The 23,568-nt window shown below is 76.3% G+C and overlaps 1 protein-coding gene across 1 annotated transcript; it reads left to right on the forward strand.

The window, feature by feature from the left end:
- Positions 1-12,073: 12,073 nt before the first annotated feature.
- LOC139155973 (uncharacterized) lies at positions 12,074-20,528 on the forward strand (the record flags this gene model as incomplete). The annotated part of the gene is made up of 4 exons (XM_070731356.1): positions 12,074-12,141; positions 13,763-13,847; positions 16,389-16,466; positions 20,496-20,528. Coding segments are annotated over 4 exons (264 nt in total), but the record flags the coding sequence as incomplete, so codon positions are not given.
- Positions 20,529-23,568: the final 3,040 nt, after the last annotated feature.

Here is a 23,568-nt window from a genome sequence, read left to right on the forward strand (position 1 = left end):
CCGGCCCAGCCCAGCCAGCCCAGCCAGGCCCAGCCCAGCCGGTCCCAGCCATCCCAGCCCAGCCAGCCCAGCCCAGCCAGCCCAACCCACCCAGCCCAGCCCAGCCCAGCCCAGCCAGGCCCAGCCCAGCCAGCCCAACCAGCCAAGCCAGCCCGGCCCAGCTAGGCCCAGCCAGGCCCAGCCCAGCCCAGCCCCGCAAGGCCCAACCAGCCAGGCCCAGCCAGCCATACCCAGCCAGGCCCGGCCGGCCCAGCCCATCCAGCCCAGGCAGCCCAGCCCGGCCAGGCCCAGCCCGGCCAGGTCCAGCCCAGCCTGGCCAGCCCAGCCCATCCCAGCCCGACCAGCCCAGCCCAGCCAGCCCAGCCAGCCAAACCGAGCTAAGCCCAGCCCAGCCAGGCCCAGCCAACCCGTCCCGGCCAGCCCAGCCCAGCCAACCCAGCCAGCCCAGCCCAGCCCAGGCAGCCCAGCCAGGCCCAGCCCGGCCCAGCCCAGCCCGGCCAGCCCAGCCCAGCCAGCCCAGCCAGCCCAGCCAGCCTTGCCAGCTCACCCCAGCCAGGCCCAGCCCAGCCGGGCCCAGCCAGCCCGGCCCCAGCCAGCCCGGCCCGGCAAGCCCTGCCAGCCCAACCCAGCACAGGCAGCCCAGCCCGGCCAGGCCCAGCCCGGCCAGGTCCAGCCCAGCCTGGCCAGCCCAGCCCAGCCCAATCCAGACCAGACCAGCTTAGCCAGCCCGGCTAGCCCTGCCAGCCCAGCTTAGCCAGCCCGGCTAGCCCTGCCAGCCCAACCCAGCCAGCCCAGCCCAGCCAGCCCAGTCAGCTGAACCCAGCCAGCCAGCCCAGCCCACCCTAGCCCAGCTAGCCCAGCCCAACCAGCTCAGCCCACCCAGGCCCAGCCCAGTCAGCCGGGCCCAGCCAGCCTGGCCCAGCCAGCCAGGCCCGGCCCAGCCAGGCCCGGCCAACCAGGCCCAGCCAGGCCCAGCCAGCCAGCCCAGCCCAGCCAGGCCCGGCCAACCAGGCCCAGCCTGGCCCAGCCACCCAGCTAGCCCAGCCCAGCCCAGCTAGCCCAACCCAGCCAGCCCAATCCAGCCCAGTCCAGCCAGCCCAGCCACCCCAGCCACCCAGCCAGCCCAGCCCAGCCAACATAGCCAGCCCAACCCAGCCAGGACCAGCCCAGCCCAGCCCAGCCCAACCAGGCCCAACCAGCCAGGCCCAGCCAGCCAGGCCCAGTCAGGCCCAGCCAGGCCCGGCCGGGCCCAGCCCAGCCAGCCCAGCCAGGCCCAGCCCAGCCGGTCCCAGCCATCCCAGCCCAGCCAGCCCAGCCCAGCCAGCCCAACCCACCCAGCCAGCCCAGCCCAGCCCAGCCAGGCCCAGCCCAGCCCAGCCAGCCCAACCAGCCAAGCCAGCCCGGCCCAGCTAGGCCCAGCCAGGCCCAGCCCAGCCCAGCCCCGCAAGGCCCAACCAGCCAGGCCCAGCCAGCCATACCCAGCCAGGCCCGGCCGGCCCAGCCCATCCAGCCCGGCCAGCCCAGCCCAGCCAGCCTGGCCAGCCCAACCACCCCAACCCAGCCAGCCCAGCCCAGCCAGCCCAGCCCAGCCCAGCCCAGCCAGGCCCAGCCCAGCCAGCCCAACCAGCCAGACCCAGCCAACCAGACCCAGCCAGGCCCAGCCCAGCCGGGCCCAACCAGCCACGCCCAGCCCGCCAGACCCAGCAAGGCCTGGCCGGCCCAGCCCAGCCAGGCCCAAATAGCCAGGCCCAGCCAGCCAGGCCCAGCCAGGCCCGGCCAGCCAAGCCAGCCCAGCCAAGCCAGGCCCAGCCAGCCCAGCCCAGCCCGGCCCAGCTAGGCCCAGCCAGGCCCAGCCCAGCCCAGCCCAGCCACGCCCAACCAGCCACGCCCAGCCAGCCAGACCCAGCAAGGCCTGGCCGGCCCAGCCCAGCCTGGCCCAAACATCCAGGCCCAGCCAGCCAGGCCCAGCCAGCCAGGCCCAGCCAGGCCCAAACAGCCAAAGCAGCCCGGCCAAGCCAGGCCCAGCCAGCCCAGCCCAGCCAGGCCCAGCCAGCCCAGCCCAGCCAGCCCAGCCCAGCCCGGCTAGCCCTGCCAGCCCAACCCAGCCAGCCCAGCCCGGCCAGGCCCAGCCCATCCAGCCCGGCCAGCCCAGCCCAGCCAGCCTGGCCAGCCCAACCACCCCCACCCAGCCAGCCCAGCCCAGCCAGCCCAGCCCAGCCCAGCCCAGCCCAGCCAGCCCAGCCCAGCCAGCCCAACCAGCCCAACCAGCCAGGCCCAGCCAACCAGACCCAGCCAGGCCCGGCCGGCCCAGCCCGGCCAGCCCGGCCCAGCTAGGCCCAGCCAGGCCCAACCCAGCCCAGGCAGCCCAGCCTGGCCAGGCCCAGCCCGGCCGGGTCCAGCCCAGCCCAGCCCGACCAGCCCAGCCAGCCCAGCCAGCCAAGCCGAGCTAAGCCCAGCCCAGCCAGGCCCAGCCAACCCGTCCCGGCCAGCCCAGCCCAGCCAACCCAGCCCAGCCCAGCCCAGGCAGCCCAGCCAGGCACAGCCCGGCCAGGCCCAGCCAGGCCCAGCCCAGCCCAGCCCAGCCAGGCCCAACCAGCCACGCCCAGCCAGCCAGACCCAGCAAGGCCTGGCCGGCCCAGCCCAGCCAGGCCCAAACAGCCAGGCCCAGCCAGCCAGGCCCAGCCAGGTCCAAACAGCCAAAGCAGCCCAGCCAAGCCAGGCCCAGCCAGCCCAGCCCAGCCAGGCCCAGCCAGCCCAGCCAGGCCAGCCCAGCCAGGCCAGCCCAGCCCGGCTAGCCCTGCCAGCCCAACCCAGCCAGCCCAGCCCGGCCAGGCCCAGCCCATCCAGCCCGGCCAGCCCAGCCCAGCCAGCCTGGCCAGCCCAACCACCCCACCCAGCCAGCCCAGCTCAGCCAGCCCAGCCCAGCCCAGCCCAGCCAGGCCCAGCCCAGCCAGCCCAACCAGCCCAACCAGCCAGGCCCAGCCAACCAGACCCAGCCAGGCCCGGCCGGCCCAGCCCGGCCAGCCCGGCCCAGCTAGGCCCAGCCAGGCCCAGCCAGCCCAGCCAGGCCAGCCCAGCCAGGCCAGCCCAGCCCGGCTAGCCCTGCCAGCCCAACCCAGCCAGCCCAGCCCGGCCAGGCCCAGCCCATCCAGCCCGGCCAGCCCAGCCCAGCCAGCCTGGCCAGCCCAACCACCCCACCCAGCCAGCCCAGCTCAGCCAGCCCAGCCCAGCCCAGCCCAGCCAGGCCCAGCCCAGCCAGCCCAGCCAGGCCCAAACAGCCAAAGCAGCCCAGCCAAGCCAGGCCCAGCCAGCCCAGCCCAGCCAGGCCCAGCCAGCCCAGCCAGGCCAGCCCAGCCAGGCCAGCCCAGCCCGGCTAGCCCTGCCAGCCCAACCCAGCCAGCCCAGCCCGGCCAGGCCCAGCCCATCCAGCCCGGCCAGCCCAGCCCAGCCAGCCTGGCCAGCCCAACCACCCCACCCAGCCAGCCCAGCTCAGCCAGCCCAGCCCAGCCCAGCCCAGCCAGGCCCAGCCCAGCCAGCCCAACCAGCCCAACCAGCCAGGCCCAGCCAACCAGACCCAGCCAGGCCCGGCCGGCCCAGCCCGGCCAGCCCGGCCCAGCTAGGCCCAGCCAGGCCCAACCCAGCCCAGGCAGCCCAGCCCGGCCAGGCCCAGCCCGGCCGGGTCCAGCCCAGCCTGGCCAGCCCAGCCCATCCCAGCCCGACCAGCCCAGCCCAGCCAGCCCAGCCAGCCAAACCGAGCTAAGCCCAGCCCAGCCAGGCCCAGCCAACCCGTCCCGGCCAGCCCAGCCCAGCCAACCCAGCCCAGCCCAGCCCAGCCCAGGCAGCCCAGCCAGGCCCAGCCCGGCCAGGCCCAGCCCAGCCCGGCCAGCCCAGCCCAGCCAGCCCAGCCAGCCCTGCCAGCTCACCCCAGCCAGGCCCAGCCCAGCCGGGCCCAGCCAGCTCACCCCAGCCAGGCCCAGCCCAGCCGGGCCCAGCCAGCCCGGCCCAGCCAGCCCGGCCCGGCAAGCCCTGCCAGCCCAACCCAGCCCAGGCAGCCCAGCCCGGCCAGGCCCAGCCCAGCCAGGTCCAGCCCAGCCTGGCCAGCCCAGCCCAGCCCAGACCAGACCAGCTTAGCCAGCCCGGCTAGCCCTGCCAGCCCAGCTTAGCCAGCCCGGCTAGCCCAACCCAGCCAGCCCAGCCCAGCCAGGCCCAGCCCAGCCAGCCCAGTCAGCCGAACCCAGCCAGCCAGCCAGCCCAGCCCACCCTAGCCCAGCTAGCCCAGCCCAACCAGCTCAGCCCACCCAGGCCCAGCCCAGCCAGCCAGGCCCAGCCAGCCTGGCCCAGCCAGCCAGGCCCGGCCCAGCCAGGCCCGGCCAACTAGGCCCAGCCAGGCCCAGCCAGCCAGCCCAGCCCAGCCAGGCCCGGCCAACCAGGCCCAGCCTGGCCCAGCCACCCAGCTAGCCCAGCCCAGCCCAGCTAGCCCAACCCAGCCAGCCCAACCCAGCCCAGTCCAGCCAGCCCAGCCACCCCAGCCAGCCCAGCCCAGCCAACATAGCCAGCCCAACCCAGCCAGGACCAGCACAGCCCAGCCCAGCCCAGCCCAGCCCAGCCAGGCCCAACCAGCCACGCCCAGGCAGCCAGACCCAGCAAGGCCTGGTCGGCCCAGCTAGGCCCGGCCCGGCCAGCCCAGCCCAGCCAGCCTGGCCAGCCCAACCAGCCCAACCCAGCCAGCCCAGCCCAGCCAGCCCAGCCCAGCCCAGCCCAGCCAGGCCCAACCAGCCACGCCCAGGCAGCCAGACCCAGCAAGGCCTGGCCGGCCCAGATAGGCCCGGCCCGCCCAGCCCAGCCCAGCCAGCCTGGCCAGCCCAACCAGCCCAACCCAGCCAGCCCAGCCCAGCCAGCCCAGCCCAGCCAGCCCAGCCCAGCCCAGCCAGGCCCAGCCTAGCCAGCCCAGCCAGCCCAACCCAGCCAGGGCCAGCCCAGCCCAGCCAGATCAGTTCACCCAGGCCCAGCCCAGCCAGGCCCAACCAGCCAGGCCCAGCCAGCCGGGCCCAGCCAGCCAGGCCCAACCAGGCCCAGCCGGGCCAGCCAGCCAGGCCCAGCCAGTCCAAGTCAGACAGGCCCAGCCAGCCAGGCCCAGACAGCCCAGGCAAGACAGCCCAGCCCAGACAGCGCAGCCCAGACAGCCCAGCCCAGACAGCCCAGCCCAGACAGCGCCTGCGCCAGCGCCAGCCGCAGCCCGGCCCATGCAGCCCAGCCCAGCCAGGCCCAGCCCGGCCCAGCCCGGCCAGCCCAGCCCAGCTAGCCCAGCCCAGCCAGCCCAGCCCAGCCCAGCCCAGCCCAGCCCAGCCAGGCCCAACCAGCCACGCCCAGGCAGCCAGACCCAGCAAGGCCTGGTCGGCCCAGCTAGGCCCGGCCCGGCCAGCCCAGCCCAGCCAGCCTGGCCAGCCCAACCAGCCCAACCCAGCCAGCCCAGCCCAGCCAGCCCAGCCCAGCCAGGCCCAGCCCAGCCAGCCCAGCCAGCCCAACCCAGCCAGGCCCAGCCCAGCCCAGCCCAGCCCAGCCCAGCCCAGCCCAGCCAGGCCCGGCCCAGACCAGTTAGCCCAGCCCAGCCGGGCCCAGCCAGCCAGTCCTGCCCAGCCAGCCCAGCTGGGCCTGGCCCAGCCCAGCCGGGCCCAGCCAGCCAGGCCCAGCCAGCCGGGCCCAGCCAGGCCAAGTCAGCCAGGCCCAGCCAGCCCAGCCCAGCCAGCCCAACCAGCCCAGCCAGCCTGGCCAGCCCAACCAGCCCAACCCAGCCAGCCCAGCCCAGCCAGCCCAGCCCAGCCCAGCCCAGCCCAGCCCAGCCCAGCCAGGCCCAACCAGCCACGCCCAGGCAGCCAGACCCAGCAAGGCCTGGCCGGCCCAGATAGGCCCGGCCCGCCCAGCCCAGCCCAGCCAGCCTGGCCAGCCCAACCAGCCCAACCCAGCCAGCCCAGCCCAGCCAGCCCAGCCCAGCCAGCCCAGCCCAGCCCAGCCAGGCCCAGCCTAGCCAGCCCAGCCAGCCCAACCCAGCCAGGGCCAGCCCAGCCCAGCCAGATCAGTTCACCCAGGCCCAGCCCAGCCAGGCCCAACCAGCCAGGCCCAGCCAGCAGGGCCCAGCCAGCCAGGCCCAACCAGGCCCAGCCGGGCCAGCCCAGCCAGCCCAGCCCAGCCCAGCCAGCCCAGCCAGGCCCAGCCCAGCCGGGCCCAGCCATCCCAGCCCAGCCATCCCAGCCCAGCCAGCCCAACCCAGCCAGCCCAGCCCAACCCAGCCCAGCCCAGCCCAGCCCAGCCAGCCCAACCAGCCCAGCCAGCCCGGCCCATCTAGACCCAGCCAGGCCCAGCCCAGCCCAGCCCCGCAAGGCCCAACCAGCCAGGCCCAGCCAGCCAGACCCAGCCAGGCCCGGCCGGCCCAGCCCATCCAGCCCGGCCAGCCCAGCACAGCCAGCCTGGCCAGCCCAACCACCCCAACCCATCCAGCCCAGCCCAGCCCAGCCAGGCCCAGCCCAGCCAGCCCAACCAGCCAGGCCCAGCCAACCAGACCCAGCCAGGCCCAGCCCAGCCGGGCCCAACCAGCCACGCCCAGGCAGCCAGACCCAGCAAGGCCTGGCCGGCCCAGCTAGGCCCGGCCCGGCCAGCCCAGCCCAGCCAGCCTGGCCAGCCCAACCAGCCCAACCCAGCCAGCCCAGCCCAGCCAGCCCAGCCCAGCCCAGCCCAGCCCAGCCAGGCCCAACCAGCCACGCCCAGGCAGCCAGACCCAGCAAGGCCTGGTCGGCCCAGCTAGGCCCGGCCCGGCCAGCCCAGCCCAGCCAGCCTGGCCAGCCCAACCCAGCCAGCCCAGCCCAGCCAGCCCAGCCCAGCCAGGCCCAGCCCAGCCAGCCCAGCCAGCCCAGCCAGCCCAACCCAGCCAGGCCCAGCCCAGCCCAGCCCAACCAGGCCCAACCAGCCAGGCCCAGCCAGCCCTGCCCAGCCAGCCCCAGCACAGCCGGGCCCGGCCAACCAGGCCCAGCCAGCCCCAGCCAGCCAGCCCAACCCAGCCATGCCCAGCCAGCCAGCCCAGCCCTGCCCAGCCAGCCTAGCCCAGCCAGCCTAGCCCAGCCAGCCCAACCCAGCCCAGCCCAGCCCAGCCCAGCCCAGCCCAGCCCAGCCCAGCCAGGCCCGGCCCAGCCCAGTTAGCCCAGCCAAGCCGGGCCCAGCCAGCCAGTCCTGCCCAGCCAGCCCAGCTGGGCCTGGCCCAGCCCAGCCGGGCCCAGCCAGCCGGGCCCAGCCAGCCGGGCCCAGCCAGGCCAAGTCAGCCAGGCCCAGCCCAGCCAGCCCAACCAGCCCAGCCAGCCTGGCCAGCCCAACCAGCCCAACCCAGCCAGCCCAGCCCAGCCAGCCCAGCCCAGCCCAGCCCAGCCAGGCCCAACCAGCCACGCCCAGGCAGCCAGACCCAGCAAGGCCTGGCCGGCCCAGATAGGCCCGGCCCGCCCAGCCCAGCCCAGCCAGCCTGGCCAGCCCAACCAGCCCAACCCAGCCAGCCCAGCCCAGCCAGCCCAGCCCAGCCAGCCCAGCCCAGCCCAGCCAGGCCCAGCCTAGCCAGCCCAGCCAGCCCAACCCAGCCAGGGCCAGCCCAGCCCAGCCAGATCAGTTCACCCAGGCCCAGCCCAGCCAGGCCCAACCAGCCAGGCCCAGCCAGCCGGGCCCAGCCAGCCAGGCCCAACCAGGCCCAGCCGGGCCAGCCAGCCAGGCCCAGCCAGTCCAAGTCAGACAGGCCCAGCCAGCCAGGCCCAGACAGCCCAGGCAAGACAGCCCAGCCCAGACAGCGCAGCCCAGATAGCCCAGCCCAGACAGCCCAGCCCAGACAGCGCCTGCGCCAGCGCCAGCCGCAGCCCGGCCCATGCAGCCCAGCCCAGCCAGGCCCAGCCCGGCCCAGCCCGGCCAGCCCCGCCAGGCCCAACCAGCCAGGCCCAGCCAGCGAGGCTCAGCCAGGCCCGGACGGCCAAGGCAGCCCGGCCCAGCCAGACCCAGCCCGGCCCAGCCCGGCCAGCCTAGCCCAGCCAGCCCAGCCCAGCCAGCCCGGCCAGAACTGATAGCCCAACCCTGTCCAGGCACCCCGGCATAGCCAGGCCCACCCCAGCCCACCCAGCCAGCCCTGCCAGCCCAACCCAGCCAGCCCAGCCCAGCCAGGTCAGCCCAGCCAGGCCCAGCCCAGCCAGGCCCAGCCAGCCAAGCCCAGTCAGCCAGGCCCAGCCAGCCCAGGCCAGCCTGGCCAGCCCAACCAGCCCAACCAAGCCAGCCCAGCCCAGCCAGCCCAGCCCAGCCAGGCCCAGCCCAGCCAGCCCAGCCAGCCCAACCCAGCCATGCCAGGCCCAGCCCAGCCCACCCAGGCCCAACCAGCCCAACCCAGCCAGCCCAGCTCAGCCAGCCCAGCCCAGCCAGGCCCAGCCCAGCCAGCCCAGTCAGCCGAACCCAGCCAGCCAGCCCAGCCCACCCTAGCCCAGCTAGCCCAGGCCAACCAGCTCAGCCCACCCAGGCCCAGCCCAGCCAGCCAGGCCCAGCCAGCCTGGCCCAGCAAGCCAGGCCCAGCCCAGCCAGGCCCAGCCAACCAGGCCCAGCCAGGCCCAGCCAGCCAGCCCAGCCCAGCCAGGCCCGGCCAACCAGGCCCAGCCAGGCCCAGCCAGCCAGCTAGCCCAGCCCAGCCCAGCTAGCCCAACCCAGCCAGCCCAACCCAGCCAGCCCAGCCAGCCCAGCCAGCCCAGCCCAGCCAGCATAGCCAGCCCAACCCAGCCGGGACCAGCCCAGCCCAGCCCAACCATGCCCAACCAGCCGGGCCAAGCCAGGCCCAGCCAGGCCCAGCCAGGCCCGGCCGGCCCAGCCCAGCCAGCCCAGCCAGCCCAGCCCAGCCCAGCCAGCCCAGCCAGGCCCAGCCCAGCCGGGCCCAGCCATCCCAGCCCAGCCCAGCCCAGCCCAACCAGGCCCAAACAGCCAGGCCCAGCCAGCCCGGCCCAGTCAGGCCCAGCCAGGCCCGGCCGGCCCAGCCCAGCCAGCCCAGCCAGCCCAGCCAGCCCAGCCAGGCCCAGCCCAGCCGGTCCCAGCCATCCCAGCCCAGCCAGCCCAGCCCAGCCAGCCCAACCCAGCCAGCCCAGCCCAGCCAGCCCAGCCCAGCCCAGCCAGCCCAACCAGCCAAGCCAGCCCGGCCCAGCTAGGCCCAGCCAGGCCCAGCCCAGCCCAGCCCCGCAAGGCCCAACCAGCCAGGCCCAGCCAGCCAGACCCAACCAGGCCCGGCCGGCCCAGCCCATCCAGCCCGGCCAGCCCAGCCCATCCAGCCTGGCCAGCCCAACCACCCCAACCCAGCCAGCCCAGCCCAGACAGCCCAGACAGCCCAGCCCAGCCCAGCCCAGCCAGGCCCAGCCCAGCCAGCCCAACCAGCCCAGCCCAGCCAGCCCAGCCCAGCCCAGCCCAGCCAGGCCCAACCAGCCACGCCCAGGCAGCCAGACCCAGCAAGGCCTGGCCGGCCCAGATAGGCCCGGCCCGCCCAGCCCAGCCCAGCCAGCCTGGCCAGCCCAACCAGCCCAACCCAGCCAGCCCAGCCCAGCCAGCCCAGCCCAGCCAGCCCAGCCCAGCCCAGCCCAGCCAGGCCCAGCCTAGCCAGTCCAGCCAGCCCAACCCAGCCAGGGCCAGCCCAGCCCAGCCAGATCAGTTCACCCAGGCCCAGCCCAGCCAGGCCCAGCCAGCCAGGCCCAGCCAGCCGGGCCCAGCCAGCCAGGCCCAACCAGGCCCAGCCGGGCCAGCCCAGCCAGCCCAGCCCAGCCAGCCCAGCCAGGCCCAGCCCAGCCGGGCCCAGCCATCCCAGCCCAGCCAGCCCAGCCCAGCCAGCCCAGCCCAGCCAGCCCAGCCCAACCCAGCCCAGCCCAGCCCAGCCCGGCCCAGCCCAGCCAGCCCAACCAGCCCAGCCAGCCCGGCCCAGCTAGACCCAGCCAGGCCCAGCCCAGCCCAGCCCCGCAAGGCCCAACCAGCCAGGCCCAGCCAGCCAGACCCAGCCAGGCCCGGCCGGCCCAGCCCATCCAGCCCGGCCAGCCCAGCACAGCCAGCCTGGCCAGCCCAACCACCCCAACCCATCCAGCCCAGCCCAGCCCAGCCCAGCCCAGCCAGGCCCAGCCCAGCCAGCCCAACCAGCCAGGCCCAGCCAACCAGACCCAGCCAGGCCCAGCCCAGCCGGGCCCAACCAGCCACGCCCAGGCAGCCACACCCAGCAAGGCCTGGCCGGCCCAGCTAGGCCCGGCCCGGCCAGCCCAGCCCAGCCAGCCTGGCCAGCCCAACCAGCCCAACCCAGCCAGCCCAGCCCAGCCAGCCCAGCCCAGCCCAGCCCAGCCCAGCCCAGCCCAGCCAGGCCCAACCAGCCACGCCCAGGCAGCCAGACCCAGCAAGGCCTGGTCGGCCCAGCTAGGCCCGGCCCGGCCAGCCCAGCCCAGCCAGCCTGGCCAGCCCAACCAGCCCAACCCAGCCAGCCCAGCCCAGCCAGCCCAGCCCAGCCAGCCCAGCCCAGCCAGGCCCAGCCCAGCCAGCCCAGCCAGCCCAACCCAGCCAGGCCCAGCCCAGCCCAGCCCAACCAGGCCCAACCAGCCAGGCCCAGCCAGCCCTGCCCAGCCAGCCCCAGCCCAGCCGGGCCCGGCCAACCAGGCCCAGCCAGCCCCAGCCAGCCAGCCCAACCCAGCCATGCCCAGCCAGCCAGCCCAGCCTAGCCCAGCCAGCCTAGCCCAGCCGGCCACCCCAGCCCAGCCCAGCCCAGCCCAGCCCAGCCCAGCCCAGCCCAGCCCAGCCAGGCCCGGCCCGGCCCAGCCCAGTTAGCCCAGCCCAGCCGGGCCCAGCCAGCCAGTCCTGCCCAGCCAGCCCAGCTGGGCCTGGCCCAGCCCAGCCGGGCCCAGCCAGCCAGGCCCAGCCAGCCGGGCCCAGCCAGGCCAAGTCAGCCAGGCCCAGCCAGCCCAGCCCAGCCAGCCCAGCCCAGCCAGCCCAACCAGCCCAGCCAGCCTGGCCAGCCCAACCAGCCCAACCCAGCCAGCCCAGCCCAGCCAGCCCAGCCCAGCCCAGCCCAGCCAGGCCCAACCAGCCACGCCCAGGCAGCCAGACCCAGCAAGGCCTGGCCGGCCCAGATAGGCCCGGCCCGCCCAGCCCAGCCCAGCCAGCCTGGCCAGCCCAACCAGCCCAACCCAGCCAGCCCAGCCCAGCCAGCCCAGCCCAGCCAGCCCAGCCCAGCCCAGCCAGGCCCAGCCTAGCCAGCCCAGCCAGCCCAACCCAGCCAGGGCCAGCCCAGCCCAGCCAGATCAGTTCACCCAGGCCCAGCCCAGCCAGGCCCAACCAGCCAGGCCCAGCCAGCCGGGCCCAGCCAGCCAGGCCCAACCAGGCCCAGCCGGGCCAGCCAGCCAGGCCCAGCCAGTCCAAGTCAGACAGGCCCAGCCAGCCAGGCCCAGACAGCCCAGGCAAGACAGCCCAGCCCAGACAGCGCAGCCCAGACAGCCCAGCCCAGACAGCCCAGCCCAGACAGCGCCTGCGCCAGCGCCAGCCGCAGCCCGGCCCATGCAGCCCAGCCCAGCCAGGCCCAGCCCGGCCCAGCCCGGCCAGCCCCGCCAGGCCCAACCAGCCAGGCCCAGCCAGCGAGGCTCAGCCAGGCCCGGACGGCCAAGGCAGCCCGGCACAGCCAGACCCAGCCCGGCCCAGCCCGGCCAGCCTAGCCCAGCCAGCCCAGCCCAGCCAGCCCGGCCAGAACTGATAGCCCAACCCTGTCCAGGCACCCCGGCATAGCCAGGCCCACCCCAGCCCACCCAGCCAGTCCTGCCAGCCCAACCCAGCCAGCCCAGCCCAGCCAGGTCAGCCCAGCCAGGCCCAGCCCAGCCAGGCCCAGCCAGCCAAGCCCAGTCAGCCAGGCCCAGCCAGCCCAGGCCAGCCTGGCCAGCCCAACCAGCCCAACCAAGCCAGCCCAGCCCAGCCAGCCCAGCCCAGCCAGGCCCAGCCCAGCCAGCCCAGCCAGCCCAGCCAGCCCAACCCAGCCATGCCAGGCCCAGCCCAGCCCACCCAGGCCCAACCAGCCCAACCCAGCCAGCCCAGCTCAGCCAGCCCAGCCCAGCCAGGCCCAGCCCAGCCAGCCCAGTCAGCCGAACCCAGCCAGCCAGCCCAGCCCACCCTAGCCCAGCTAGCCCAGGCCAACCAGCTCAGCCCACCCAGGCCCAGCCCAGCCAGCCAGGCCCAGCCAGCCTGGCCCAGCAAGCCAGGCCCAGCCCAGCCAGGCCCAGCCAACCAGGCCCAGCCAGGCCCAGCCAGCCAGCCCAGCCCAGCCAGGCCCGGCCAACCAGGCCCAGCCAGGCCCAGCCAGCCAGCTAGCCCAGCCCAGCCCAGCTAGCCCAACCCAGCCAGCCCAACCCAGCCAGCCCAGCCAGCCCAGCCAGCCCAGCCCAGCCAGCATAGCCAGCCCAACCCAGCCGGGACCAGCCCAGCCCAGCCCAACCATGCCCAACCAGCCGGGCCAAGCCAGGCCCAGCCAGGCCCAGCCAGGCCCGGCCGGCCCAGCCCAGCCAGCCCAGCCAGCCCAGCCCAGCCCAGCCAGCCCAGCCAGGCCCAGCCCAGCCGGGCCCAGCCATCCCAGCCCAGCCCAGCCCAGCCCAACCAGGCCCAAACAGCCAGGCCCAGCCAGCCCGGCCCAGTCAGGCCCAGCCAGGCCCGGCCGGCCCAGCCCAGCCAGCCCAGCCAGCCCAGCCAGCCCAGCCAGGCCCAGCCCAGCCGGTCCCAGCCATCCCAGCCCAGCCAGCCCAGCCCAGCCAGCCCAACCCAGCCAGCCCAGCCCAGCCAGCCCAGCCCAGCCCAGCCAGCCCAACCAGCCAAGCCAGCCCGGCCCTGCTAGGCCCAGCCAGGCCCAGCCCAGCCCAGCCCCGCAAGGCCCAACCAGCCAGGCCCAGCCAGCCAGACCCAACCAGGCCCGGTCGGCCCAGCCCATCCAGCCCGGACAGCCCAGCCCATCCACCCTGGCCAGCCCAACCACCCCAACCCAGCCAGCCCAGCCCAGACAGCCCAGACAGCCCAGCCCAGCCAGGCCCAGCCCAGCCAGCCCAACCAGCCCAACCAGCCAGGCCCAGCCAACCAGACCCAGCCAGGCCCAGGTAGGCCCAGCCAGGCCCAGCCCAGCCCAGCCCAGCCCAGTCAGGCCCAACCAGCCACGCCCAGCCAGCCAGACCCAGCAAGGCCTGGCCGGCCCAGCCCGGCCAGCCCAGCCAGGCCCAAACAGCCAGGCCCAGCCAGCGAGGCCCAGCCAGGCCCGGCCAGCCAAGGCAGCCCAGCCAAGCCAGACCCAGCCAGCCCAGCCCAGCCAGGCCCAGCCAGCCCAGCCAGCCCAGCCCAGCCAGCCAAGCCCAGCCCAGCCCAGCCCAGCCAGCCCAGCCCGGCTAGCCCTGCCAGCCCAACCCAGCCAGCCCAGCCCAGCCAGCTCAGCCCAGCCAGGCCCAGTCAGCCAGGCCCAGCCAGCCCAGCCCGGCCAGGCCCAGCCCATCCAGGCCCGGCCAATTGGGCCCGGCCAGCCCAGCCAGGCCCAACCAGCCACACCCAGCCAGCCCGGCGTAGCCCAGCCAGCCCAGCCAGCCCAGCCAGCTCAGCCAGCCCAGCCTAGCCAGCCCAGCCCAGCCCAGCCAGCCCAGTCCGGCCCAGCCCAGCCAGCACGGGCCAGCCAGCACGGGCCAGCCAGCACGGCACAGCCAGCACGGCACAGCCCAGCCCACCCCAGCCCAGCCCAGGCAGCCCAGCCTAGCCAGCGCTCCCCAGCCAGCCGAGCTCAGCCAGGCCCATCCCAGCCCGACCAGCCCAGCCCAGCCAGCCCAGCCAGCCAAACCGAGCTAAGCCCAGCCCAGCCAGGCCCAGCCAACCCGTCCCGGCCAGCCCAGCCCAGCCCAGCCCAGCCCAGCCCAGCCCAGCCAAGGCAGCCCAGCCAGGCCCAGCGCGGCCAGGCCCAGCCCAGCCCGGCCAGCCCAGCCCAGCCCAGCCAGCCCTGCCAGCCCAACCCAGCCAGCCCAGCGCAGCCAGCTCACCCCAGCCAGGCCCAGCCCAGCCGGGCCCAGCCAGCCCGGCCCAGCCAGGCCCGGGCATCCAGGCCCGGCCAGCCCAACCCAGCCCAGGCAGCCCAGCCCGGCCAGGCCCAGCCCGGCCAGGTCCAGCCCAGCCTGGCCAGCCCAGCCCATCCCAGCCCGACCAGCCCAGCCCAGCCAGCCCAGCCAGCCAAACCGAGCTAAGCCCAGCCCAGCCAGGCCCAGCCAACCCGTCCCGGCCAGCCCAGCCCAGCCAACCCAGCCCAGCCCAGCCCAGCCCAGGCAGCCCAGCCAGGCCCAGCCCGGCCCAGCCCAGCCCAGCCCGGCCAGCCCAGCCCAGCCAGCCCAGCCAGCCCAGCCAGCCTTGCCAGCTCACCCCAGCCAGGCCCAGCCCAGCCGGGCCCAGCCAGCCCGGCCCAGCCAGCCCGGCCCGGCAAGCCCTGCCAGCCCAACCCAGCACAGGCAGCCCAGCCCGGCCAGGCCCAGCCCGGCCAGGTCCAGCCCAGCCTGGCCAGCCCAGCCCAGCCCAATACAGACCAGACCAGCTTAGCCAGCCCGGCTAGCCCTGCCAGCCCAGCTTAGCCAGCCCGGCTAGCCCTGCCAGCCCAACCCAGCCAGCCCAGCCCAGCCAGCCCAGTCAGCCGAACCCAGCCAGCCAGCCCAGCCCACCCTAGCCCAGCTAGCCCAGCCCAACCAGCTCAGCCCACCCAGGCCCAGCCCAGTCAGCCGGGCCCAGCCAGCCTGGCCCAGCCAGCCAGGCCCGGCCAACCAGGCCCAGCCAGGCCCAGCCAGCCAGCCCAGCCCAGCCAGGCCCGGCCAACCAGGCCCAGCCTGGCCCAGCCACCCAGCTAGCCCAGCCCAGCCCAGCTAGCCCAACCCAGCCAGCCCAATCCAGCCCAGTCCAGCCAGCCCAGCCACCCCAGCCACCCCAGCCAGCCCAGCCCAGCCAACATAGCCAGCCCAACCCAGCCAGGACCAGCCCAGCCCAGCCCAGCCCAACCAGGCCCAACCAGCCAGGCCCAGCCAGCCAGGCCCAGTCAGGCCCAGCCAGGCCCGGCCGGCCCAGCCCAGCCAGCCCAGCCAGGCCCAGCCCAGCCGGTCCCAGCCATCCCAGCCCAGCCAGCCCAGCCCAGCCAGCCCAACCCACCCAGCCCAGCCCAGCCCAGCCCAGCCCAGCCAGGCCCAGCCCAGCCAGCCCAACCAGCCAAGCCAGCCCGGCCCAGCTAGGCCCAGCCAGGCCCAGCCCAGCCCAGCCCCGCAAGGCCCAACCAGCCAGGCCCAGCCAGCCATACCCAGCCAGGCCCGGCCGGCCCAGCCCATCCAGCCCGGCCAGCCCAGCCCAGCCAGCCTGGCCAGCCCAACCACCCCAACCCAGCCAGCCCAGCCCAGCCAGCCTAGCCCAGCCCAGCCCAGCCAGGCCCAGCCCAGCCAGCCCAACCAGCCAGACCCAGCCAACCAGACCCAGCCAGGCCCAGCCCAGCCGGGCCCAACCAGCCACGCCCAGCCCGCCAGACCCAGCAAGGCCTGGCCGGCCCAGCCCAGCCAGGCCCAAATAGCCAGGCCCAGCCAGCCAGGCCCAGCCAGGCCCGGCCAGCCAAGCCAGCCCAGCCAAGCCAGGCCCAGCCAGCCCAGCCCAGCCCGGCCCAGCTAGGCCCAGCCAGGCCCAGCCCAGCCCAGCCCAGCCACGCCCAACCAGCCACGCCCAGCCAGCCAGACCCAGCAAGGCCTGGCCGGCCCAGCCCAGCCTGGCCCAAACATCCAGGCCCAGCCAGCCAGGCCCAGCCAGCCAGGCCCAGCCAGGCCCAAACAGCCAAAGCAGCCCGGCCAAGCCAGGCCCAGCCAGCCCAGCCCAGCCAGGCCCAGCCAGCCCAGCCCAGCCAGCCCAGCCCAGCCCGGCTAGCCCTGCCAGCCCAACCCAGCCAGCCCAGCCCGGCCAGGCCCAGCCCATCCAGCCCGGCCAGCCCAGCCCAGCCAGCCTGGCCAGCCCAACCACCCCACCCAGCCAGCCCAGCCCAGCCAGCCCAGCCCAGCCCAGCCCAGCCCAGCCCAGCCAGGCCCAGCCCAGCCAGCCCAACCAGCCCAACCAGCCAGGCCCAGCCAACCAGACCCAGCCAGGCCCGGCCGGCCCAGCCCGGCCAGCCCGGCCCAGCTAGGCCCAGCCAGGCCCAACCCAGCCCAGGCAGCCCAGCCTGGCCAGGCCCAGCCCGGCCGGGTCCAGCCCAGCCCAGCCCGACCAGCCCAGCCAGCCCAGCCAGCCAAGCCGAGCTAAGCCCAGCCCAGCCAGGCCCAGCCAACCCGTCCCGGCCAGCCCAGCCCAGCCAACCCAGCCCAGCCCAGCCCAGGCAGCCCAGCCAGGCACAGCCCGGCCAGGCCCAGCCAGGCCCAGCCCAGCCCAGCCCAGCCAGGCCCAACCAGCCACGCCCAGCCAGCCAGACCCAGCAAGGCCTGGCCGGCCCAGCCCAGCCAGGCCCAAACAGCCAGGCCCAGCCAGCCAGGCCCAGCCAGGCCCAAACAGCCAAAGCAGCCCAGCCAAGCCAGGCCCAGCCAGCCCAGCCCAGCCAGGCCCAGCCAGCCCAGCCAGGCCAGCCCAGCCAGGCCAGCCCAGCCCGGCTAGCCCTGCCAGCCCAACCCAGCCAGCCCAGCCCGGCCAGGCCCAGCCCATCCAGCCCGGCCAGCCCAGCCCAGCCAGCCTGGCCAGCCCAACCACCCCACCCAGCCAGCCCAGCTCAGCCAGCCCAGCCCAGCCCAGCCCAGCCAGGCCCAGCCCAGCCAGCCCAACCAGCCCAACCAGCCAGGCCCAGCCAACCAGACCCAGCCAGGCCCGGCCGGCCCAGCCCGGCCAGCCCGGCCCAGCTAGGCCCAGCCAGGCCCAACCCAGCCCAGGCAGCCCAGCCCGGCCAGGCCCAGCCCGGCCGGGTCCAGCCCAGCCTGGCCAGCCCAGCCCATCCCAGCCCGACCAGCCCAGCCCAGCCAGCCCAGCCAGCCAAACCGAGCTAAGCCCAGCCCAGCCAGGCCCAGCCAACCCGTCCCGGCCAGCCCAGCCCAGCCAACCCAGCCCAGCCCAGCCCAGCCCAGGCAGCCCAGCCAGGCCCAGCCCGGCCAGGCCCAGCCCAGCCCGGCCAGCCCAGCCCAGCCAGCCCAGCCAGCCCTGCCAGCTCACCCCAGCCAGGCCCAGCCCAGCCGGGCCCAGCCAGCCCGGCCCAGCCAGCCCGGCCCGGCAAGCCCTGCCAGCCCAACCCAGCCCAGGCAGCCCAGCCCGGCCAGGCCCAGCCCAGCCAGGTCCAGCCCAGCCTGGCCAGCCCAGCCCAGCCCAGACCAGACCAGCTTAGCCAGCCCGGCTAGCCCTGCCAGCCCAGCTTAGCCAGCCCGGCTAGCCCAACCCAGCCAGCCCAGCCCAGCCAGGCCCAGCCCAGCCAGCCCAGTCAGCCGAACCCAGCCAGCCAGCCAGCCCAGCCCACCCTAGCCCAGCTAGCCCAGCCCAACCAGCTCAGCCCACCCAGGCCCAGCCCAGCCAGCCAGGCCCAGCCAGCCTGGCCCAGCCAGCCAGGCCCGGCCCAGCCAGGCCCGGCCAACTAGGCCCAGCCAGGCCCAGCCAGCCAGCCCAGCCCAGCCAGGCCCGGCCAACCAGGCCCAGCCTGGCCCAGCCACCCAGCTAGCCCAGCCCAGCCCAGCTAGCCCAACCCAGCCAGCCCAACCCAGCCCAGTCCAGCCAGCCCAGCCACCCCAGCCAGCCCAGCCCAGCCCAGCCAACATAGCCAGCCCAACCCAGCCAGGACCAGCACAGCCCAGCCCAGCCCAGCCCAACCAGGCCCAACCAGCCAGGCCCAGCCAGCCTGGCCCAGTCAGGCCCAGCCAGGCCCGGCTGGCCCAGCCCAGCCAGCCCAGCCAGCCCAGCCCAGCCAGGCCCAGCCCAGCCGGTCCCAGCCATCCCAGCCCAGCCATCCCAGCCCAGCCAGCCCAACCCAGCCAGCCCAGCCCAGCCCAGCCAGGCCCAGCCCAGCCAGCCCAACCAGCCAAGCCAGCCCGGCCCAGCTAGGCCCAGCCAGGCCCAGCCCAGCCCAGCCCCGCAAGGCCCAACCAGCCAGGCCCAGCCAGCCAGACCCATCCAGCCCGGCCAGCCCAGCCCAGCCAGCCTGGCCAGCCCAACCACCCCAACCCAGCCAGCCCAGCCCAGACAGCCCAGCCCAGACAGCCCAGCCCAGCCCAGACAGCCCAGCCCAGCCCAGCCCAGCCAGGCCCAGCCCAGCCAGCCCAACCAGCCAGACCCAGCCAAACAGACCCAGCCAGGCCCAGCCCAGCCGGGCCCAACCAGCCAGGCCCAGCCAGCCAGGCCCGGCCAGCCAAGGCAGCCCAGCCAAGCCAGGCCCAGCCAGCCAGGCCCAGCCAGGCCCGGCCAGCCAAGGCAGCCCAGCCAAGCCAGGCCCAGCCAGCCCAGCCCAGCCCGGCCCAGCTAGGCCCAGCCAGGCCAAGCCCAGCCCAGCCAGGCCCAACCAGCCACGCCCAGCCAGCCAGACCCAGCAAGGCCTGGCCGGCCCAGCCCAGCCAGGCCCAAACAGCCAGGCCCAGCCAGCCAGGCCCAGCCAGGCCCGGCCAGCCAAAGCAGCCCAGCCAAGCCAGGCCCAGCCAGCCCAGCCAGCCCAGCCCAGCCAGCCCAACCCAGCCAGCCCAGCCCGGCTAGCCCTGCCAGCCCAACCCAGCCAGCCCAGCCCGGCCAGGCCCAGCCCATCCAGCCCGGCCAGCCCAGCCCAGCCAGCCTGGCCAGCCCAACCACCCCACCCAGCCAGCCCAGCCCAGCCAGCCCAGCCCAGACAGCCCAGCCCAACCCAGCCCAGCCAGGCCCAGCCCAGACAGCCCAACCAGCCCAACCAGCCAGGCCCAGCCAACCAGACCCAGCCAGGCCCGGCCGGCCCAGCCCAGCCAGCCAGGCCCAGCCAGCCCAGCCAAGCCAGGCCCAGCCAGCCCAGCCCAGCCAGGCCCAGCCGGCCCAGCCAGCCCAGCCCAGCCAGCCCAGCCCAGCCCAGCCCAGCCCAGCCCAGCCAGCCCAGCCCGGCTAGCCCTGCCAGCCCAACCCAGCCAGCCCAGCCCGGCCAGGCCCAACCCAGCCCAGCCCAGCCAGGCCCAACCAGCCACGCCCAGCCAGCCAGACCCAGCAAGGCCTGGCCGGCCCAGCCCAGCCAGGCCCAAACAGCCAGGCCCAGCCAGCCAGGCCCAGCCAGGCCCAAACAGCCAAAGCAGCCCAGCCAAGCCAGGCCCAGCCAGCCCAGCCCAGCCAGGCCCAGCCAGCCCAGCCAGGCCAGCCCAGCCAGGCCAGCCCAGCCCGGCTAGCCCTGCCAGCCCAACCCAGCCAGCCCAGCCCGGCCAGGCCCAGCCCATCCAGCCCGGCCAGCCCAGCCCAGCCAGCCTGGCCAGCCCAACCACCCCACCCAGCCAGCCCAGCTCAGCCAGCCCAGCCCAGCCCAGCCCAGCCAGGCCCAGCCCAGCCAGCCCAACCAGCCCAACCAGCCAGGCCCAGCCAACCAGACCCAGCCAGGCCCGGCCGGCCCAGCCCGGCCAGCCCGGCCCAGCTAGGCCCAGCCAGGCCCAACCCAGCCCAGGCAGCCCAGCCCGGCCAGGCCCAGCCCGGCCGGGTCCAGCCCAGCCTGGCCAGCCCAGCCCATCCCAGCCCGACCAGCCCAGCCCAGCCAGCCCAGCCAGCCAAACCGAGCTAAGCCCAGCCCAGCCAGGCCCAGCCAACCCGTCCCGGCCAGCCCAGCCCAGCCAACCCAGCCCAGCCCAGCCCAGCCCAGGCAGCCCAGCCAGGCCCAGCCCGGCCAGGCCCAGCCCAGCCCGGCCAGCCCAGCCCAGCCAGCCCAGCCAGCCCTGCCAGCTCACCCCAGCCAGGCCCAGCCCAGCCGGGCCCAGCCGGCCCGGCCCAGCCAGCCCGGCCCGGCAAGCCCTGCCATCCCAACCCAGCCCAGGCAGCCCAGCCCGGCCAGGCCCAGCCCAGCCAGGTCCAGCCCAGCCTGGCCAGCCCAGCCCAGCCCAGACCAGACCAGCTTAGCCAGCCCGGCTAGCCCTGCCAGCCCAGCTTAGCCAGCCCGGCTAGCCCAACCCAGCCAGCCCAGCCCAGCCAGGCCCAGCCCAGCCAGCCCAGTCAGCCGAACCCAGCCAGCCAGCCAGCCCAGCCCACCCTAGCCCAGCTAGCCCAGCCCAACCAGCTCAGCCCACCCAGGCCCAGCCCAGCCAGCCAGGCCCAGCCAGCCTGGCCCAGCCAGCCAGGCCCGGCCCAGCCAGGCCCGGCCAACTAGGCCCAGCCAGGCCCAGCCAGCCAGCCCAGCCCAGCCAGGCACGGCCAACCAGGCCCAGCCTGGCCCAGCCACCCAGCTAGCCCAGCCCAGCCCAGCTAGCCCAACCCAGCCAGCCCAACCCAGCCCAGTCCAGCCAGCCCAGCCACCCCAGCCAGCCCAGCCCAGCCAACATAGCCAGCCCAACCCAGCCAGGACCAGCACAGCCCAGCCCAGCCAAGCCCAGCCCAACCAGGCCCAACCAGCCAGGCCCAGCCAGCCTGGCCCAGTCAGGCCCAGCCAGGCCCGGCTGGCCCAGCCCAGCCAGCCCAGCCAGCCCAGCCCAGCCAGGCCCAGCCCAGCCAGTCCCAGCCATCCCAGCCCAGCCATCCCAGCCCAGCCAGCCCAACCCAGCCAGCCCAGCCCAGCCCAGCCAGGCCCAGCCCAGCCAGCCCAACCAGCCAAGCCAGCCCGGCCCAGCTAGGCCCAGCCAGGCCCAGCCCAGCCCAGCCCCGCAAGGCCCAACCAGCCAGGCCCAGCCAGCCAGACCCATCCAGCCCGGCCAGCCCAGCCCAGCCAGCCTGGCCAGCCCAACCACCCCAACCCAGCCAGCCCAGCCCAGACAGCCCAGCCCAGACAGCCCAGCCCAGCCCAGCCCAGCCAGGCCCAGCCCAGCCAGCCCAACCAGCCAGACCCAGCCAACCAGACCCAGCCAGGCCCAGCCCAGCCGGGCCCAACCAGCCAGGCCCAGCCAGCCAGGCCCGGCCAGCCAAGGCAGCCCAGCCAAGCCAGGCCCAGCCAGCCAGGCCCAGCCAGGCCCGGCCAGCCAAGGCAGCCCAGCCAAGCCAGGCCCAGCCAGCCCAGCCCAGCCCGGCCCAGCTAGGCCCAGCCAGGCCCAGCCCAGCCCAGCCAGGCCCAACCAGCCACGCCCAGCCAGCCAGACCCAGCAAGGCCTGGCCGGCCCAGCCCAGCCAGGCCCAAACAGCCAGGCCCAGCCAGCCAGGCCCAGCCAGGCCCGGCCAGCCAAAGCAGCCCAGCCAAGCCAGGCCCAGCCAGCCCAGCCAGCCCAGCCCAGCCAGCCCAACCCAGCCAGCCCAGCCCGGCTAGCCCTGCCAGCCCAACCCAGCCAGCCCAGCCCGGCCAGGCCCAGCCCATCCAGCCCGGCCAGCCCAGCCCAGCCAGCCTGGCCAGCCCAACCACCCCACCCAGCCAGCCCAGCCCAGCCAGCCCAGCCCAGCCAGCCCAGCCCAGCCCAGCCCAGCCAGGCCCAGCCCAGACAGCCCAACCAGCCCAACCAGCCAGGCCCAGCCAACCAGACCCAGCCAGGCCCGGCCGGCCCAGCCCAGCCAGCCAGGCCCAGCCAGCCCAGCCAAGCCAGGCCCAGCCAGCCCAGCCCAGCCAGGCCCAGCCGGCCCAGCCAGCCCAGCCCAGCCAGCCCAGCCCAGCCCAGCCCAGCCCAGCCCAGCCAGCCCAGCCCGGCTAGCCCTGCCAGCCCAACCCAGCCAGCCCAGCCCGGCCAGGCCCAGCCCATCCAGGCCCGGCCAATTGGGCCCGGACAGCCCAGCCAGGCCCAACCAGCCACACCCAGCCAGCCCGGCCTAGCCCAGCCAGCCCAGCCAGGCCCAGCCAACCAGACCCAGCCAGGCCCGGCCGGCCCAGCCCAGCCAGCCCGGCCCAGCTAGGCCCAGCCAGGCCCAGCCCAGCCCAGCCCAGCCCGGCCCAACCAGCCACGCCCAGCCAGCCAGACCCAGCAAGGCCTGGCCGGCCCAGCCCAGCCAGGCCCAAACAGCCAGGCCCAGCCAGCGAGGCCCAGCCAGGCCCGGCCAGCCAAGGCAGCCCAGCCAGGCCCAGCCAGCCCAGCCCAGCCAGGCCCAGCCAGCCCAGCCCAGCCAGCCCAGCCCAGCCCAGCCCAGCCCAGCCCAGCCCAGCCAGCCCAGCCTGGCTAGCCCTGCCAGCCCAACCCAGCCAGCCCAGCCCGGCCAGGCCCAGCCCATCCAGGCCCGGCCAATTGGGCCCGGACAGCCCAGCCAGGCCCAACCAGCCACACCCAGCCAGCCCGGCCTAGCCCAGCCAGCCCAGCCAGGCCCAGCCAACCAGACCCAGCCAGGCCCGGCCGGCCCAGCCCAGCCAGCCCGGCCCAGCTAGGCCCAGCCAGGCCCAGCCCAGCCCAGCCAGGCCCAACCAGCCACGCCCAGCCAGCCAGACCCAGCAAGGCCTGGCCGGCCCAGCCCAGCCAGGCCCAAACAGCAAGGCCCAGCCAGCCAGGCCCAGCCAGGCCCGGCCAGCCAAGGCAGCCCAGCCAGCCTGGCCAGCCCAACCACCCCACCCAGCCAGCCCAGCTCAGCCAGCCCAGCCCAGCCCAGCCCAGCCAGGCCCAGCCCAGCCAGCCCAACCAGCCCAACCAGCCAGGCCCAGCCAACCAGACCCAGCCAGGCCCGGCCGGCCCAGCCCGGCCAGCCCGGCCCAGCTAGGCCCAGCCAGGCCCAACCCAGCCCAGGCAGCCCAGCCCGGCCAGGCCCAGCCCGGCCGGGTCCAGCCCAGCCTGGCCAGCCCAGCCCATCCCAGCCCGACCAGCCCAGCCCAGCCAGCCCAGCCAGCCAAACCGAGCTAAGCCCAGCCCAGCCAGGCCCAGCCAACCCGTCCCGGCCAGCCCAGCCCAGCCAACCCAGCCCAGCCCAGCCCAGCCCAGGCAGCCCAGCCAGGCCCAGCCCGGCCAGGCCCAGCCCAGCCCGGCCAGCCCAGCCCAGCCAGCCCAGCCAGCCCTGCCAGCTCACCCCAGCCAGGCCCAGCCCAGCCGGGCCCAGCCGGCCCGGCCCAGCCAGCCCGGCCCGGCAAGCCCTGCCATCCCAACCCAGCCCAGGCAGCCCAGCCCGGCCAGGCCCAGCCCAGCCAGGTCCAGCCCAGCCTGGCCAGCCCAGCCCAGACCAGACCAGCTTAGCCAGCCCGGCTAGCCCTGCCAGCCCAGCTTAGCCAGCCCGGCTAGCCCAACCCAGCCAGCCCAGCCCAGCCAGGCCCAGCCCAGCCAGCCCAGTCAGCCGAACCCAGCCAGCCAGCCAGCCCAGCCCACCCTAGCCCAGCTAGCCCAGCCCAACCAGCTCAGCCCACCCAGGCCCAGCCCAGCCAGCCAGGCCCAGCCAGCCTGGCCCAGCCAGCCAGGCCCGGCCCAGCCAGGCCCGGCCAACTAGGCCCAGCCAGGCCCAGCCAGCCAGCCCAGCCCAGCCAGGCACGGCCAACCAGGCCCAGCC

Source organism: Erythrolamprus reginae, unplaced genomic scaffold, assembly GCF_031021105.1.
Source record: "Erythrolamprus reginae isolate rEryReg1 unplaced genomic scaffold, rEryReg1.hap1 scaffold_175, whole genome shotgun sequence".
NCBI lineage: Eukaryota > Metazoa > Chordata > Lepidosauria > Squamata > Dipsadidae > Erythrolamprus > Erythrolamprus reginae.